At 43.8% G+C, this 16,691-nt stretch overlaps 1 protein-coding gene across 4 annotated transcripts; it reads right to left on the reverse strand.

The window, feature by feature from the left end:
* Positions 7,432-15,957, reverse strand: LOC8054716 (diacylglycerol kinase 5). Of its 4 annotated transcripts, none has more exons than XM_021455155.1 (14): positions 15,737-15,957; positions 14,833-15,668; positions 14,512-14,723; positions 14,270-14,392; positions 14,014-14,142; positions 13,632-13,717; positions 13,416-13,539; positions 12,513-12,561; positions 12,289-12,371; positions 12,094-12,161; positions 11,830-11,904; positions 11,208-11,295; positions 10,940-11,059; positions 7,432-7,935 (listed from the first exon to the last, which is right to left on the reverse strand). In XM_021455155.1, exons 3-14 carry the CDS (start codon positions 14,707-14,709, stop codon positions 7,618-7,620), a joined length of 1,461 nt encoding a protein of 486 aa, XP_021310830.1. In that variant the 5' UTR covers positions 14,710-14,723; positions 14,833-15,668; positions 15,737-15,957; the 3' UTR covers positions 7,432-7,617. The 4 variants fall into 4 exon arrangements, with proteins under 4 accessions (XP_021310830.1, XP_021310831.1, XP_021310829.1 ...); XM_021455156.1 differs by having other exon boundaries at positions 15,522-15,668; positions 15,737-15,939; XM_021455154.1 differs by having other exon boundaries at positions 15,414-15,668; positions 15,737-15,939.

Consider the following 16,691-nt stretch of genomic DNA (forward strand, 5'->3'; position numbering starts at 1 on the left):
AACCGGCATTTATAGTTCTATTTTTTGTTGATATAGCAAAAATAAATACAAGAAGATAGCCCTAGGAGGCTAGGCTACCTACATAAAAACGAAAATAAACAAAAGCAACAATGCCACACACTATAGAGCCGGTGGACAAGCAACAGACAGAACACACAGAACACGGTCATCGCAAACTCCACAGCAACTCAACAACAACAACATCGGCTACTGCAATGACCCACGAGCCACCAATATTCCAAGATGATGAGTCATCTACTAGTGGACCTTGTAGCCAGCTGACCTAGCTTCCTTGGTGTTAGAAGCCGTCTATGACATGGTAAACTGGTGGCTCCGTCAAAGGCTGAAGCTAAGCAAAGGAATCAGAAGAGGTTACACTCTTGTGCTGCTAGTTGTTGGCCTTCTTTGCATGTAATGGCGAAGCCTCCTTAGGGCCATACGGGGTCCTGGCCCCCTTTCATCGCCAAGAAACTTTGATGCATGGATGACAATGCATGTGCATGCAATGATGAATATGTGTTCTTGCTTTTGCCTTGTTTTCTCCAACACATGATGCGGCAAGCATCAAGTCCAATCCTATTACTACTAGTCTACTATCTAGCCCATGTCTCATGCCTCGCTTGTGATGAAGGTTTGTTGCAAGACCAATCTTTGACAGCGCTACAAAAGATCAGATCATGTCGGGCTGCAATAATATTCTTGTGAAGTTGAACATTTATCATCATCCTCGCTCAAACTTGAGCATGTCCCTCTGGTCAGCGTGATATATGATAGGATCAACCTACCAGAGCCAGCATTCAAGATAAGATTAATCCTCATTAGATCTAGTCTTTAGAAATAAAGAGGTAGAGAGAGGGAAGAGTTGGGAAGAGGTACCAGCCAATCGATGCTCTAAGGCTTGTACCTTAGCGGAAGTCAATCTACGTCTAAGATTTATCTTGTAGTGAACTTCTTATTTTAGTAAGCAACATTGTTTATATTGTTCTCCTGGTTTGCGAGTCTTCTATTAGTACTTTAATCTACACATGGCGTTAATACTAATCGAATTAATTCCTGTATGTATAGACACTACGACCCAAGTGATCAAAGGGATTGCTATATTAATGATAGCTTCTAGGATTTAATAGCACTATTTTTTTGTGGTAGGTGATGCGTGCATGGACAGCGAGACGTCAATGGTGACTTTGTCAATCTCAGGATTTGTCGATCTAACTCAGTTCTTCAAAGCTGCTCATAGGGGTACGGTGTGTATGCAATCATAGGGGTGAGCGTGCGCTCGTATTTTGAGTGTTTGTGTCTCTAACTGCGTATCGCAAAACAAGAGCCATTTGAAAAATGAATTTGAGTCCCATACACAATTTATAGTACCTAACAAATTTATTTAATACAAATTTGTCTTTATGTCCTCGTCCCTAAGACAATTTATGGCTACAATTTTACATGCTTTATACTAAATTTTAGAACGAAAGAAGTAAAGCATAACTTATACCTTATTTGTTAACCTAACTTATTTCAAATTATTTATAGGTGTGGTTTTTTAGGAAAACACAATATTAGACCTCATCTCAGGCTGTACTTTTCTTGTTGTAGCCTTGCTACACGCTGTTGTGTGTTAATATGTGCAGCAGCCAGAGCTGCAACCAACCAGGCCGCACCAAATAAGATCCTCCAAAGTAGTTTATGGATCTGTCATAAGCTGGATACCTAGTTTGATTATGGATTTGTCATAAGCTGGGAACGTAGCGAGCTAAATATGGATTAGTCATAAGTTGAGTGCCTTGCTTGTTTATGGATTTGTTAAGGTTTTAATATTGCTAGCAAGCTATAGATGATTCGGGTTATTTGGCAACCCATTCATCATTGGGCTTATAACCCAAGTCCAGGGGTAAACAAACAAGGAGCGAGAAGCTGTCTTCCAGATCTTTTAATTAAATATTTTTGTATTCCAGGTAACTCCACATTTTCTCACGAGGCAACACTCACAAACCTCGCTAACTCCTCTTAATGCATCCATAGGTACATAGGGCAAATAAGAAGGTAACTAATTAAGATCGTTGCTCAGCCAAAACCATACTCCAAATGAGCTCCATTGGAATCATAAGCACCCCTCAGATTCACTTGGTCTCGTGCCAGCCAAATTGCAATGGAGACGCCGGCTAAAAGATGTGCTGCGACGACATGTCCATAGCAGCGTCATCGATTCACTCGTCCGTTGCTCGTCCTTGCAACGACATGTCAGGTTGTATGTCTCTGCACTTGTAGCTTCTTCTATTGATTCGTCGTGTATTACTACATACATCTTATCAGCTACCCCATTCGTCGGGCTATAAGAAGGCGTGAAGCATGCTCTTTGCCACACCAATCCATCCAAACAATAAAGAAAATATAGCTTGAGCTCAATTTTTCTACACAAAATCTATCTGCTTGCACAGTTCAAGCGGCAGCACTCGCAATGGCTAACCACCGCGCCGCTGCCGCCCTCCTCCTAATTGCGTCCCTCTTCATGGCGGTCACCATCTCCAGGGCCGACGCCAGGTCCACCGTGCGTCCCAATAAGACAGTTGGCCTCCACCATGACATTAATGCGCAAGGTATGCAGCTACATACACTCTGACCTGTCGTCCAAGCAATCATCCGCATGAAATGCATCTGTGCCGTGAATCGTTGTTTGACCATATGATGAGTGTGCACGCCGAATGAATGAAATGTCACAGGTTACATGGTGGATGCTACGGCACCGACGGTGCTGGATCCAGAGTGCGAAGGTGAGGGGAAGCATCACAAGGGGCATGATCGTTCGAGGGAGTCAGAATCGCCAAAGCCAGAGCCGTAGGTGGAGTCGCCAAAGACAGGTCTGCCTTGAAGCCACGTGCGCTTTGAGTGCCTGCATGCCTGGCTTAATAATGTGCCCTTCTCCCCTGGTCCCTACCTCGCGACAATGAGTCATGCTATATATGGCTTTCAATAAGGAGGCGTGTCCTATGGTCGTTTCGTTTTCTTGGTTATGCTCCCCTCCATGTATGAGCGAATAAGTTGCTAATTAGCTATGATCCCTAGATTGTGTGTCACACTTTTTCCAGTGTAGTGATGCGTGTATTTTCAAGGAAAATTTGATTTCGTCAGTTTGCTCTCATGTAGTCATGTGTTTGATATGCATGTCCTGTGCATCCATGTGATCTTCATTTTGTCCATCGTGTTGCCGGTGAGCGATGCTTTGGACTCTGCTAATTCAACCTCCACTGGACTAAAACGTATGTCTCCAAGCGGTCACACATTTTGATGGTTGTACAAATTTAAATCCCTAATTAATAACCACCAAAAATACGCTTTACGATGCTATAGGTAAACACTAGTAGTAGTGAACCATACATTATCCAAATATTATGTATATCTAAATACATAGCACAAAGTAATGTGTTATAATTTCAAATGGCAGAGTATGATGCTGTCACTCTTAAGAGATTGCATGTATGGATGTTCAAATTTATTATAGAAACCAGCATTTATAGTTCTATTTTTTGTTGATATAGCAAAAAAAAAATACAAGAAGATAGCCCTAGGAGGCTAGGCTACCTACATAAAAAAGAAAATAAACAAAAGCAACATTGCCACACACTATAGAGCCGGTGGACAAGCAACAGACATAATGCACAGAACATGGTCATCGCAAACTCCGCAGCAACTCAACAACAACATCGGCTACTGCAATGACCCACGAGCCACCAATATTCCAAGATGATGAGTCATCTACTAGTGGACCTTCTAGCCAGTTGACCTAGCTTCCTTGGTGTTAGAAGCCGTCTATGACATGGTAAACTGGTGGCTCCGTCAAAGGCTGAAGCTAAGCATAGGAATCAGCAGAGAACTACTACAGAAACGAATATCCGTGACGTTGCTACTGTTCACTCCGTGGCGGGCGTTTTTTTTTGCCCGCTGCTGTAAATCGTGCGATCTACCGTAGCTGGCACTGTTAATTAACCGCGACGGACACTTTTGCCCGCTGTGGTAAATCGATTTACCGCAGCGGACATCTTAATACGTCCGCCACGGAAAATATATATTTTCCGTGACAGACATATTAAGATGTCCGCTGTAGTAAATCGATTTACTGCAGCGGGCAACCTGTCATGCCCGTCACAGTAAATTTTGAAGCCCAAATATATAAGGTCTCTACCTACTGCTGCTGCTAGCGGTGATTATTCAATTTAGTGTCTCACGGCCTGCTGCTGACGGTGGTGGTGGCAGCCCCGTTGTTCCTGGGCGACGGTGGCGAGGCGCTGACGGAGGCCGTGGCGGAGCTGCTGAGCCCCGTGGGTCTGCTCCTCCTCCCCGTCTTCGGCAGGTTCCCCGACGCCGTCCACCGCGTGGGAGGCTCCCCCGTCAGCGTCGCCTTCATGCTCCTCCTCATCCTCGCCTTGCTCTACTACCACTCCTCGCTCTGCCCACCTCCTCGAGCGGCGCGGACGGAGCACGGCGGCGCGTATGGAGCCTGGATCCACGGCAGGGAAGGCGCCAAGACATGGATTCCCCTTTGTGTCGACATGAGGTACGCCGCTACTCCTCTTCCTCCCGTCTCCCTCTCTTCTTTCACTCATCTCACTGTTCTTCCTTCTCTCTTTCCAGATCCGGTGAAGGAGCCGCCACGAGACAGATTTGAGAAGGTGGATTAGAGTAGATCCATGGACGACGACCGCGACAACCCTGGACCGGCGACGCTAGGGTTTCCCTAGCGGCGGCGGCGGCAACAACCTGGATGGGCTCGTCGGGCCCCTAGATGGGCTCGGCGGGCCTGTCCAGGTTTTTTTTGTTTTTTTAAATCATTAACCGCGACGGGCAACATAAGGTGCCCGCTGCGGTTAATGGGGTTAACCACAACGGACACCTTATGTTGCCCGCTGCGGTAAATCCCTTTTCCGCAGCGGGCACAGGCGCCCGCCACGGTGAGGCCACGATTAACCGTGACCTTTCATTCGTGGCGGACGCCAATGCCCGCTGCGGTAAACGTAAAGTGCCCATCATGGTTAAACAGTTGTGTAGTAGTGGAGGTTACACTCTTGTGTTGCTAGTTGCTGGGCTTCTTTGCACGTACTGGCGAAGCCTCCTTAGGGCCATACGGGGTCCTGGCCCCCCTTCATCGCCAAGAAAATTTGAGGCATGGATGACAATGCATGTGCATGCAAGGATGAATTATGTGTTGTTGTTTTTGCCTTGTTTCCTCCAACAAATGATGCGGCAAGCAAGTCCAATCCTATTACTACTAGTCTACTGGCTAGCCCATGTCTCATGTCTGGCTTGTAATGAAGGTTTGTTGCAAGAGCAATCTTTGACAGCACTACAAATGATCAGATCATGTCGGGCTGCAATAATATTCTTGTGAAGTTGAACATTTATCATCATCCTCGCTCAAACTTGAGCATGTCCCTCTGGTGTCACACCCCAAAATTTTAAATTTTGGTTTGTGCATAGAAAACACTAATTAAAATAAATTTTTGATAATTGGATAAAATTTCCAAAGTTAGTTGAAAATAGCATCAATTAGTTATAGGAAATATGTGACTCTATAATTTTTCTAATTTAATTTGACGGATTTTTGTGATATGATGTGATGCTTGCTTGTTGCTTGACTCTGTGTTTTGAGTGGGTAAAGTTTTAGAGTGCGTTTAGTAAGTCGTTTATCTTTCTGCGACGTGTCTGTCATCAATCAAATCCCTACGTTCTCAGTCTTAATCTTTTCATATGAAGTTGCTCCCGATCCTATTCTTCTACTCTAAATCATTTCTTTGAGTTCATCTTCCATCAACCGACCTATTAAAACTTCTCAGAAATTTCTCCACCTTTTTCTAGATTTTTAGGAGCTTTCAGAATATTTCTTGTGGCTCAAATAGTAACTCTAGAATTTCTAGATTTATTTTTAGTCACGAAGTTAAATCTTCTAAAAATATGTAATCTTAATCCTAATCTATCTCAGCCCGAAAAAAAGTTCCCAATCTTTCGTATGCTGCTGCACCAAACGGCACCGACTGTGTGCCAGCATCCACTCTTTTCAGGTCACACCAGCGTAGCCTGATCGAGTTGGATTCTGAATCAATCGGACGAGGACTCCCTATTTATATCAAGCTATCGTGTAGGTTAATTATTTTCTTTACAGCAAATCAAGGCATCATGCCCTGGCTCCTGTCAAAGCGCCGCCGCCGCCGTATACTGCCCAGTATGGCCGCGTTGCCCCTATGCACGAGATCTGACAGTCCATGCAGTGAGTGCGGGCATCGTTTTCTTCTAGCCGCACAAGCCGGAAGCACCGGTCTACCCTGTAGGCGGCGCCATCTCATCTCGGTCGAGCCCCGTCCTGCATCTAAGCCGGCCACGATCGAAGGTCCAAGTAGGACAGCAGTCGGCCATGGCCATGTGAGCAGTCCGTCCAAGAAAGATCGAAGCAGTCGTTGAAGGCAACAGCATACCGGAGCTCCTGGTGTATGTGTAGCACGGCCGGTGTTGAAAGCCACCGACGACCCCTCTTGCTGCTGGATGCCGAGCCTTTTTTTTTTCCCCGCTGCAAGAAGCCACGTGACCAGAGCTCTCATGGTGGCCATATTCTGTAGGTAGATGGATCAGAAAGAAGATGACCGTATTCACTATTCGTTTTAGGCTCAATTTGAGTGGTTCCAGTTGCATTAGATTCGTGTCATCGCGCTCTACACAGTAGTACCAATGTTTTTCTTGTCACATGTTTTTGTATATATAATTGATTATTAAATTAATTATCATATGTAATTTTATAATTAAAAGCGATGTAGAATTACAATTATATTTTTGTTGCTTTACAATCATTGTGACATAAATGACATATTAGCGACGTTATCTTCTGTGTCCCGTGTTTATGAATATAGTTAATTTGATTAATGATTAGTTAATGCCCTTTTAAATTAAAAGCGACTTAGGTTTATAATTTCAATCATAATAAACAAAATAAATACTAACACGATTAATATTAGCTTAAATGTCTCTTAGTTATAATTTGTTTAGTTAAAAATGAGCATGTAATTAAGGATGAAAATTCACTCTATTTACATTCTTCAGAAAATAGTCAAACCAAATATTATTACTTTCTCCTATGGTAATACAAGTCCGTCTCAATTTGTCCTAAGTTAAACGTTGTTAACTTTGCCCATCAAACAATCAATATCTGAAACTTTATATAGATTGAATTGATTGTACAGCATTGATATTACTAGATTCATATGAAAAACTATTTGTATTATAGAAAAACTCTTGTTATTTAAGATAATATATTTTTATAGTAAGCCTGAATTGTGTCTTTTTGTTTAATTATAAAATATTGTTTCAAATCGAAGTTCGCAGGTAACTAACTGATTTCTAAGATCGAATGCCTTTGTTAAAGCCATTGTAGTTTCTCAGGGCTCAGGCAATGAGTTGCTGAAGAAAAAGTGTATTGAAAAATACTGATGGTACAAACAGTCACCCCAGAATCCGTTGTATTGTCAGCAAAAGTTTATCTTACATCGGCAAGTTACAACCTTACAAAAGTTAGTGCCTCAAACTACTTCGCTACGCCCTATGAAAGCAAAATGTACAAGGTTCAATAAAAAACAAGAGACCTTATTCTTTGTTCACGTCACCCAAGTATCTAAAAGACAAGGCAGCACCAAAGTTCCTCCGCTCCTCCTCAAAGTCATCGTTCATGTCGTCGCTGGAGCTGGACTCTGGATGAACCGTTGAAATAGCTGGGCACGATTCATGGATGCCTTTGGCTATGCAGTCTTTAGTGGCGAGCATCTTCACCTGCCCAGCATGGGAGATCTCTACCACGACTTTGCCGTCATCCGTGGGAAGAGGCTGCTTCCAGGGCTCCCCATCCATTCTCATGTAAGCATGATCAGTTGTGCCTCTGAGGAACTCAAATCGAACACGGTGAGCCTGACCATGAAAAGACAAAAGAATTTTATTGCTCATGAACTAGTTTTCTTTGAATTGAAGGTCGAATATTCGAATCTCCGGAAGCAGAGTGGTTTTATTTTGACTGGGCTTTTTAAATTGTTTAATCCATCTGCTTGCCTAGTTGAAATTGTATTTGAACTGGGCAGCTGTTAGAAGAGTCAAGGACGTGTTAGATGAGTCAAGGAACTATTGGGACTTAGCCCATTAGAGTTAATTAGTCGCTTGCTTAGGGATCAAATAAGTCTTGCTTGTAAGTCAAGTAAACCTCTCTATATAAAGAGAGGAGATGTATCAATCTAATCAAGCAAGAGATTAGAAGGAAATCTCTTCTCTCTTGCCGGCCGTGGGCAGAGCCCCGCGGCTGGCGTTCCTAGCGCCCAAAACCCTAACCTCCTCTCTCGCTCTCGCAGCCGCCTCCCTGTGAACAGTACCCGCGGGTACTGTAGCGTGGGTACTGTTCAAGCCATCACCCGCCGCTCCATCAATCCCAATCCATCTCCCTCGATCCCCACCAGCCACATAACATCTGGTATCGTTGATCTCAGGTTCGATTCGATGTGGACCTCGCTGCCGCTGACCGCGGGGGCATCCTTATCCGCCGGTTCCGTCATGTCGAATGCAGAACTGACGGTGGCGGTTCTCGACCTCGGCAAGATGGTGGCCGGGATTCAGTCCTACCTCGTCAGTTTGGGCATGCAGCCGACGGCTCCGGTTTCCATGCATCAGCCATGGATGTCGCCCTCTCCTTCGCCGATCCCATCATATGCTATGGCATCAACGATGGGGCTGGTGTACACGATGGCGAGCACCCCGACGGTAACGACGACGGTCACTCCAGTGCCCACCACCAGCGTTGTTGTTGTTCCCGGTGTGCCAAGCCTCCAGCACCCATTCACCGATGGGCATCTATAGGGGCGTCAGTGTCCAACAGATCCAAGATGAGGGCGAGAAGTCACAACAAATTGAGCAGCCGACGGACAAGCTGCTTAGCTGACTGCTGCGCGCGGTCTCCTTGCACGTCGGCAGGTGCGGGAGATGCGCGATCTGCAGCTGATTCAACCCGACACCCCTTCACATCTCCTCCAAGTTGCACTTCGCCACATGGATGAGTTCAATCTCGTTCGCTGCACCAAGGAACTTCTGCATTCAGTTCCTCCCATGGGTGGCGGGCAACAAGTTGTTTTCTCCGCAGGTGGCGAACTCAACCTCTGCGTCGGTGGCGTTTGGAAGGCGCTCCCCTCCCTATCTATCTTGTCATTGGCGGGAGCGCTTTGCCTAGCGTCGCTGTTTTTCGTCGTCGACCGCCACGAGGGCGCCTCCGCTGGTCATTGTTGTGGCCAATTCCTGATGGCCGTCCATGTGCTTCCCTTTTGTCCAGATGGCGCCCATGGGATCCAGGTGGCTGCACACGTACATGTTCATCACGCGGAGGGTGCCCGACATATCTTCAGAAGTCATCAATAAAGATTTGCATTCCGTTTCGAGTCAGAATAATAAAATAAGCCGAGATGTAAAAGGCTTCTTTTTAGGTGTTACGTTTGTGTCTTGTGGAGTCATTATTAGTGTCGTAGTTAGAGCATCTCCAACAGTTTACCATTTACACTTGCTACCTTTGTTTTATTGGCAAAACTAGAAATTTGGTGCTCCAACAGTTTGCCAAATCACTTGCTATCTTTTAGCAACTTGGCAAATATCCTCTGTACACGCGCATATTTGCGCGTCCTGTTCGACTTGCCATCCGGTTCGCAGAAGGCGTGGGTGAGGCCGCGCGGCAGCTTTTTTTATTGGACAAGACCAGTGTGCAGAGATGTTTCGTCGTTCACTCATGATGCAACAGGACGGGTGCCTGTACTAGTACCATCTTGGAGGCTTGCAGTTCGGGCCTTGTTTAGTTTCTTCCTGAAATTTTTTCGCGATACTGTAGCAGTTTCGTTTGTTTGTGGTAATTATTGTCCAATCATAGACTAACTAGACTTAAAAGATTTATCTCGTAAATTTCGATCAAACTGTGCAATTATTTTTCATTTTGTTTATATTTAATACTTCATGCATGTGTCTAAAAATTCGATGTGACAGGAAATTTTGAAAAAATTTTGGATTTTGGGTAAAAGTAAACAAGGCCTCGGCCCTGTGTACTCCAGCACATAGTCACAGTGATCACTGTAGCTACTCGTACTAGTCCTAGCTGGAGGCCTCTTGTAGCTGCTTGTAGCCACGACAATGCAACGCCTGACAAACAGGTGCCCACGCGCGGCCGGCAGCTTTTGTGGCAGAAATGGTGTGATGTGGACCTCCTTTTCTATTTTACCAAGCCAAAATGACAAACTGTTGGAGATATAAAATTATTTTACTTGTCATTTGTTTTAGCAACTTGCCAAACCACAAGATTTGCCAAGTGGAATTTGGCAAACTGTTGGAGATGCTCTTAAGTTGCAGCTCGAGGACGAGCTGCATGTCCAGGTGGGATGTAGTGTTAGAAGAGTCAAGGACCTATTGGGCCTTAGCCCATTAGGGTTAATTAGTCGCTTGCTTAGAAGTCAAGTAAACCTTGCTTGTAAGTCAAGTAAACCTCTCTATATAAAGAGAGGAGATGTATCAAACTAATCAAGCAAGAGATTAGACGGAAATCCCTTCTCTCTTGCCGGCCGTGGGTAGAGCCCCGCGGCTGGCGTTCCTGGCGCCCAAAACCCTAACCTCCTCTCTCGCTCTCACAGCCGCCTCCCTGTGAACAGTACCCGTGGGTACTGTAGCGCGGGTACTATTCAAGCTATCAGCCGCCGCTCCTTCGATCCCAATCCATCTCCCTCGATCCCCACCAGCCACATAACAGCCGCCCTAACTAGTATTACTTGGATCCATCTATCCACTGATAGCAATGCATGTGGCATGTGGGGAGTGGATGGGGGAAAATACAGCAAGTAATGATCCAGTATGTGGATGGGAGAAAATACAGCAAGTAATGATCCAGTATGCAGTTGCAAACCTGAGCAAGGCGAGTTCCATGGCCTTTTGGAGATAGCAAGACAAGGCCATGCCAAGCATCTTTGAAACCCACAATCTCCAGAAGACCATCATCCACAAGTGGAGGCATTACCAAGTCTCTCTGCAATTGTATAATTCACATGAGAGGATCAAATAGGAAATTTAAAAATACCCTCTTAAACATAATTTTCCTTTGTGGAATAAATCGAGTTCAATGGTAGAAAAAAGGTAGTGTACAAGGAATATCATTAGCATAAGCTTAAACTCACTTTTCTTTGCTTCCTCTTACTTGGTGTTCCCCAAGGGTTTAGTCCACCAGAGAAGCTAGGCAAATTGAGACAAACAATGGACCGAATACTGCATTGGTGTAAGAAACGTGGTAAGAACATTATATATATCCAATTCGAAGCATTAGTCTCACATCATGTCACAAACATCTGAAAATAATATAAGCACCTAGTGCTTCCACTGTGATGTGTGCTAACTAGAAATATGGTTCAGAAGGAAAACATGAGGATTATATGCTTCAATATTGTCTATATGCTATAAGTGAAACTTCAAAGTTTCATCAATGCAAAGATGAGTACATAACATCCAAAACTCTTTGATATGCTCATGGTTTATTATGCTTCTTTTAAAATATAGAGTTGGCCAAAATCACTTTAGAGGAGTTTCTATAGATTGATTTACATTTGTGAACTGTGAGTTATGTGTGCTTATGATATGAGTATTTTTCGCTTACTTCGCTTCAGTGTGTTAATTTTACATGTAATTTCTAGATTAGCGGATTAAGTTGACCTGTAGTAGTCATCTATTTGGTATCAGGTCAGACATATTGGCACCTGGCTAGTTGGTAATTGATATAGACAAGGAAGAGCACAGAAGGCTTACCTTTGTGGAATTTCCATGGTTTCCCATTTTCCAGATTTCTTCATTATCTTCACTTTCGCAAGGCAAGCAATGTTCCTGGGGCCAGTGAAAAAAAATGCCAAAAGTGATGTGAACTGGCTACAAAGTTATCAACAAGCCATGATTTTTTTAAAAAAAAAATGAATAGAATAAATACCACATTTCTGAATTGTAACTTGTGACAAATATTCCTTTTCACGACAGAAGACAAATCCACAGCCAAGTTAGTGCCACCAAGAGAATTACCGTGACATTGGATGAAACAGAGAGGTACAAAACCATCCTTGTGTGCATGCCAGCTTCAAATATGTTTTCTGGAGTAAGAATAGCAAAGAGATTGGTTTATGTACTGCTAAACATATACGTAAATCATAAATGAGAATCAATTATAAGGAATGACCAGCACTAAGAAAATAAATAAAGCACACCAGCTTATTTCACCTGATTGGACAACTGATTCTTGAACTTCTCTGGATGCAGTTTCCTCTCAGAATGAAACGCATAAGACACTTGGGCATCCATTCCTGCGACAGAAAAAGAATCTCTTTCAAACTGCCATTTTAGCTAAGGAGAAAGTTTCTTCTTTCCATTTTATTTTAAAAAAATCAACAAAAGGTATTGAGCCACAACTTAAAGCATACACCTTTTTGGAACAAGGAACTTACCCATACTGAAGTAATTCCAAAATCCCCCACGAAATGTGTAAGAATACTCCTGGAAACATGCAGATAAAAAGATTATACAGAAAACATGGCATAGCATAGCATAGCAAAGCATAGTTCAAATTGTTTGTTTTCAAATAATATTGTTGACAACTAGTTCAACTTTTCTCACAATCATTTTTACAAGAATTTTCTCTTATGTGATAACTGACATTTAAGAAATTCAACCAGTGGAGAGAAAAACATATTGCACAAAATAGTATCTACTTCAAAATACATTATGTGCTATTCAATAAGTTGAAAAGATTAATTAATCCTCATGTTCTACTCAACAAGATGAAAAGATCCCAACTAAATATTTGAAGTTCAAGTAATGGAGTATATATAGAATGGCACAAGACTACAAGAAAGGCGTGTTTGAGCAATGGTTGTTCTTGATGCATGATATGTACTATTCCCTTTTGTTATAGTTCAAGATATTATCTACTCCTACTGTTCCAAATTGTAAGTCGTTTTAGGTATGTCCTAAGTCAAACTTGTCTAACTTTGGCCAAGTGTATAGAAAAATATATTAGCGTCTACAATATCAGATAAATACACTATCAAAATATTTAATAGTGTATCTAATGAATCTAGTTTGATGTTGTAGATGTTTGTACATTTTTCTATAAACTTCATCAAAGTTAAAGAAGTTTGACTTAGGAGAAAACTAAAATGACTTACAATTTTGAATGGATAGATTAATATATATCAACAAGATAATTCAAATATAGCAAAGCTGGTCATATTCTTACGAAGGAGAAAGCGGGAAACAACAGCCATGTCCAAAAAGAAAGGCAAAGGTAGATAAATGCAGTAACTATGCTAACACTAAGGAAAAGAAATGATAATGTCCAGCATTGTTACCATATCTTGTGGATCTGTCTTGGGCACACGGCGAAATGCATGCAAAGAATGAGGCAAGTCAGGAGGTGCGATTGGATCACAAGGAGAATCTTTTGGGCCCTCCATTCTCATGACAATGTGCCAGCTGAATTCTTGTAATGATTCCAATATTAGTCAAGACCCATATATGAAGATTTCATACAGAAAGACAGTGAAGGCTGTAAAAAGCAAACCCACCTGTCAATGTTCATCTCTCTTGATTCCCTTACTGATTGAAGAAATGATATGACCGAATCATGATCTGTTCCAGGATTTTTCTTTCCCTGCATATTAATTATTTGATATTATCAGCCACCAGTCACATAAAGTGTTCCACAAAAGGTGTAAAGAATAGTTTACTACCCAAAATTCTCTAGACTTAACCAGAAAAGCTACTAAAGTTAAAAAATTGCAATGTAAGGAGAAAAGGACTACAAAATATTTCGCCTTCGCATAAGGCTGAATGCATTAAAGATCTTATCATCAAGTATATATCAAAGGCTCAAAGCAGATCTATGCAAGTACTGCAGTAAAGATTGTCTAGTAGGAAGAAAAGGATTGTTTTGATTTTTAAACTCACCCATCCAAAAGAATATGGCAAGTTATTTCCAGTTCCCAGCGGAACTGTAGCAACAGGCGGTGGACGTACTAACTTAAGATCAGATACAACTCCAAGCAACCAACCTGCCGTTCCGTCACCTCCAGCAACCTGATTGGATTTCCATGATAAAATAGACACATGTTAGGACTATTCAAATAAACAAACATACAAAATAATGGTAAAAACATTAGCAGGAGATAGTGGAACATGAAATTGCCAGATTGCACTCGCTCACTATTAGCCTTAGTCTCCTATAGACTTCAGAAGCAAGAGTGTCACCACCATGCTTGAGCCTTTCCAGGTTGCTGTATAGTCTGTGCAAGACCTTGTCAGGAGCTTCATCAAGCAGATCAAATACCTGAATTTTACATAACTATGTGGTTAGGCCTAGCCACAAAGCCATAACTTCATTTACTGCAGTAAAAAATGCAAGATCAATGTGGTACCAGACAAGTATATCTGCAAAAAATAGACTACCTGGGCATGGTTGAGAAGCTTCCGGTATGTGACAATTAACTCACGTCCCAGTTGACCTCCACTTTTGGTGTTGATAAAAACAACCACTGGACAAGTAGGTATCTGAGATGCATGCTCCACCGGCGACTCCGGTATGAAAATATAAGTTGGGATATAGAACTCTTTCAACATGTTATTTTTCTCAACGTTGTTCTCCATTTAAGTCTGCAAACCTGCAGTGTTAATGATATGTTACTTAGATGGTTAAACACTGTAAGGCTAGACATTCTAATGTGTGTTCTGAGACTCTGACTATATCTTTCATTGGCAAAAGGCACATACAGCACAGCATTTTTGGCGAAGGGTGTGATTCCATTCTATTCCAAGTAAGTGAAACGACTTCAAATGGGATCATATATAGCCAAAACTAGGTGAAGCTGAGAGAGGATGATGGTTAGCTGCTTTAGAAAGATTCTTGCTCATGACGCCCATCCCTTCTCAAGTGCGCGGAAACAGATGCCAGTCGCTATCAGTCTAACATAAGGCTTACTGCTCCTACCAATTATGTAAAAAAGAATTTTTACTGCTGTAGTTAATTTGTGAATAAATCACCTCTCTCACCTGCCAGCATCCTAGAACAATCCAAAATCCAAAACAGGTAGGTAGCCATTATTTTTGTTTCCTTTTGTAGAAAAAAGTAGACATAAATGAGCACGAATCATTTCTTTTGAAATAAGTCCCGAGTAACTTGAAATCATTCAAAGCGCCCAAACTGAAGTGACCAATCAATCAAGTTAAAAAATCAGTAATCAGACCTAGATGCAGTCAACTGATCATGGCATCCTAGAAACTAAAAACTGATCAAACTAAGACCACAGGTAGAAAAACACAACCAGCACCAACAGTAGGAATCAGAAACAAACCGTGACGAGATTGTGGAGCCTGGAACAGTAGAACAAGCGAACAAAAAATGCACGCCACGCCACTCAGCTAGAATCAAATCATTGTAGAAGAACGCAGCGGAAACACACCCCCCAGCCTCAGAGGCCGATCAGAAGCACTCCAATCTGCAGAGCTATTCTGGACTTTAAACCACAACAGGGGGGGCAGAAAGAAGTCTCGCACAAGTGCGCAAAACTCGCCCGCTCGCAATCACCGCATAACCCAGGATTCGAAGCCTAACAAGAGAGATTAATCAAAAAAAAAAACAGAGGAATAATAGCTTAGGGATCGCACGCGCGCGCACCTGGAAGGGTAGGGAGAATCCGAATCGCTTGTGGGCGCGGATGGCGCAAAGGCCGAAAAGCAGGAGCGCCGCTTTGGTTGGGGGTCGGTCGGAGGCGAGCCGCGAGCGGAGGGAAGGAATGGGAGGGATTCCCTCGCCTCGCCTGCGCGTTTTGTTGTGTGTCCTTGTCCTTGTGTGCTGAGCTCGAGGAGGGAAGGGGGGGCAGGATGAAAAACAGCAGCCGGTGAGGCGGGCAGCACCAGCACATATAAGCGCTCGCCAGCCAGGCGGGCCGCGGCGCTTGGTCCACGTGCGGCGCCGACGCGTGGCTTCTATTACCGGCCCACCGGACGGGGGCGGGCCCAACAGAATGATGCAGGTGCGGTGCGGGACCGTTGGAACCTGGTCGGTTACTTTACTCGGGTGGTTGGCTTGAGCACGTAGGACGGTAGGAGTACTCTACTCTTCCATTCCTTGACGGCTGAAACGGTTGCCGTGTCTGACGTGTGGCCCTGGAGAGAGAGAGGGGTGGTGCTGGTGCCTCCGTTCAGGTTCGTCGAGTCGGGATGGTTCGATTCGCGCCGCCCGCGGAGTCGTTTGTTTGTCCTTGTCCTTGGGCTTTGGCTGGAGCCAGACGGGACACCCGCCCGGCGCCCGTCCGCGACACTTGGGCAGCACGCAGCGGGCTCCTCTCCTCGTGCGCCGTTTCTTTTTCAGCGACCACGGCACGGCGCCGTGGTGGGTGCGGCGTTGCTCGGGCCGGGGCCGAGACAGGTCAAACCAGAGTGCACAGACACAGAGCAGTGTACTATTGCCAGGAATCTTGACAGGTGATTTGCCGGTACCACCACGTGACACCGGATTCTATAGACCCGTAGCCTGTACTTGCGTGTGTACCCGGATTTCAAGAGTTGCGAAAAGGGTGTTCTGTGTACTCTCGGTTTGGCAAGATCAGACTTTTTTTTAAGGCCCAAGG

This window comes from Sorghum bicolor, chromosome 3, assembly GCF_000003195.3.
Source record: "Sorghum bicolor cultivar BTx623 chromosome 3, Sorghum_bicolor_NCBIv3, whole genome shotgun sequence".
NCBI classification, from domain to species: domain Eukaryota; kingdom Viridiplantae; phylum Streptophyta; class Magnoliopsida; order Poales; family Poaceae; genus Sorghum; species Sorghum bicolor.

Excerpts from the sequence above, each read along its gene's own strand:
- LOC8054716 (XM_021455155.1), bottom strand. The coding sequence starts at position 14,709 with ATGGAGAACAACGTTGAGAAAAATAACATGTTGAAAGAGTTCTATATC. Across the intron at positions 13,718-14,013 it reads TGCCATATTCTTTTGGATGG|GGAAAGAAAAATCCTGGAAC; the intron begins GTGAGTTTAAAA and ends ATTAATATGCAG. Across the intron at positions 11,060-11,207 it reads GTAAGAGGAAGCAAAGAAAA|AGAGACTTGGTAATGCCTCC; the intron begins GTGAGTTTAAGC and ends ATACAATTGCAG.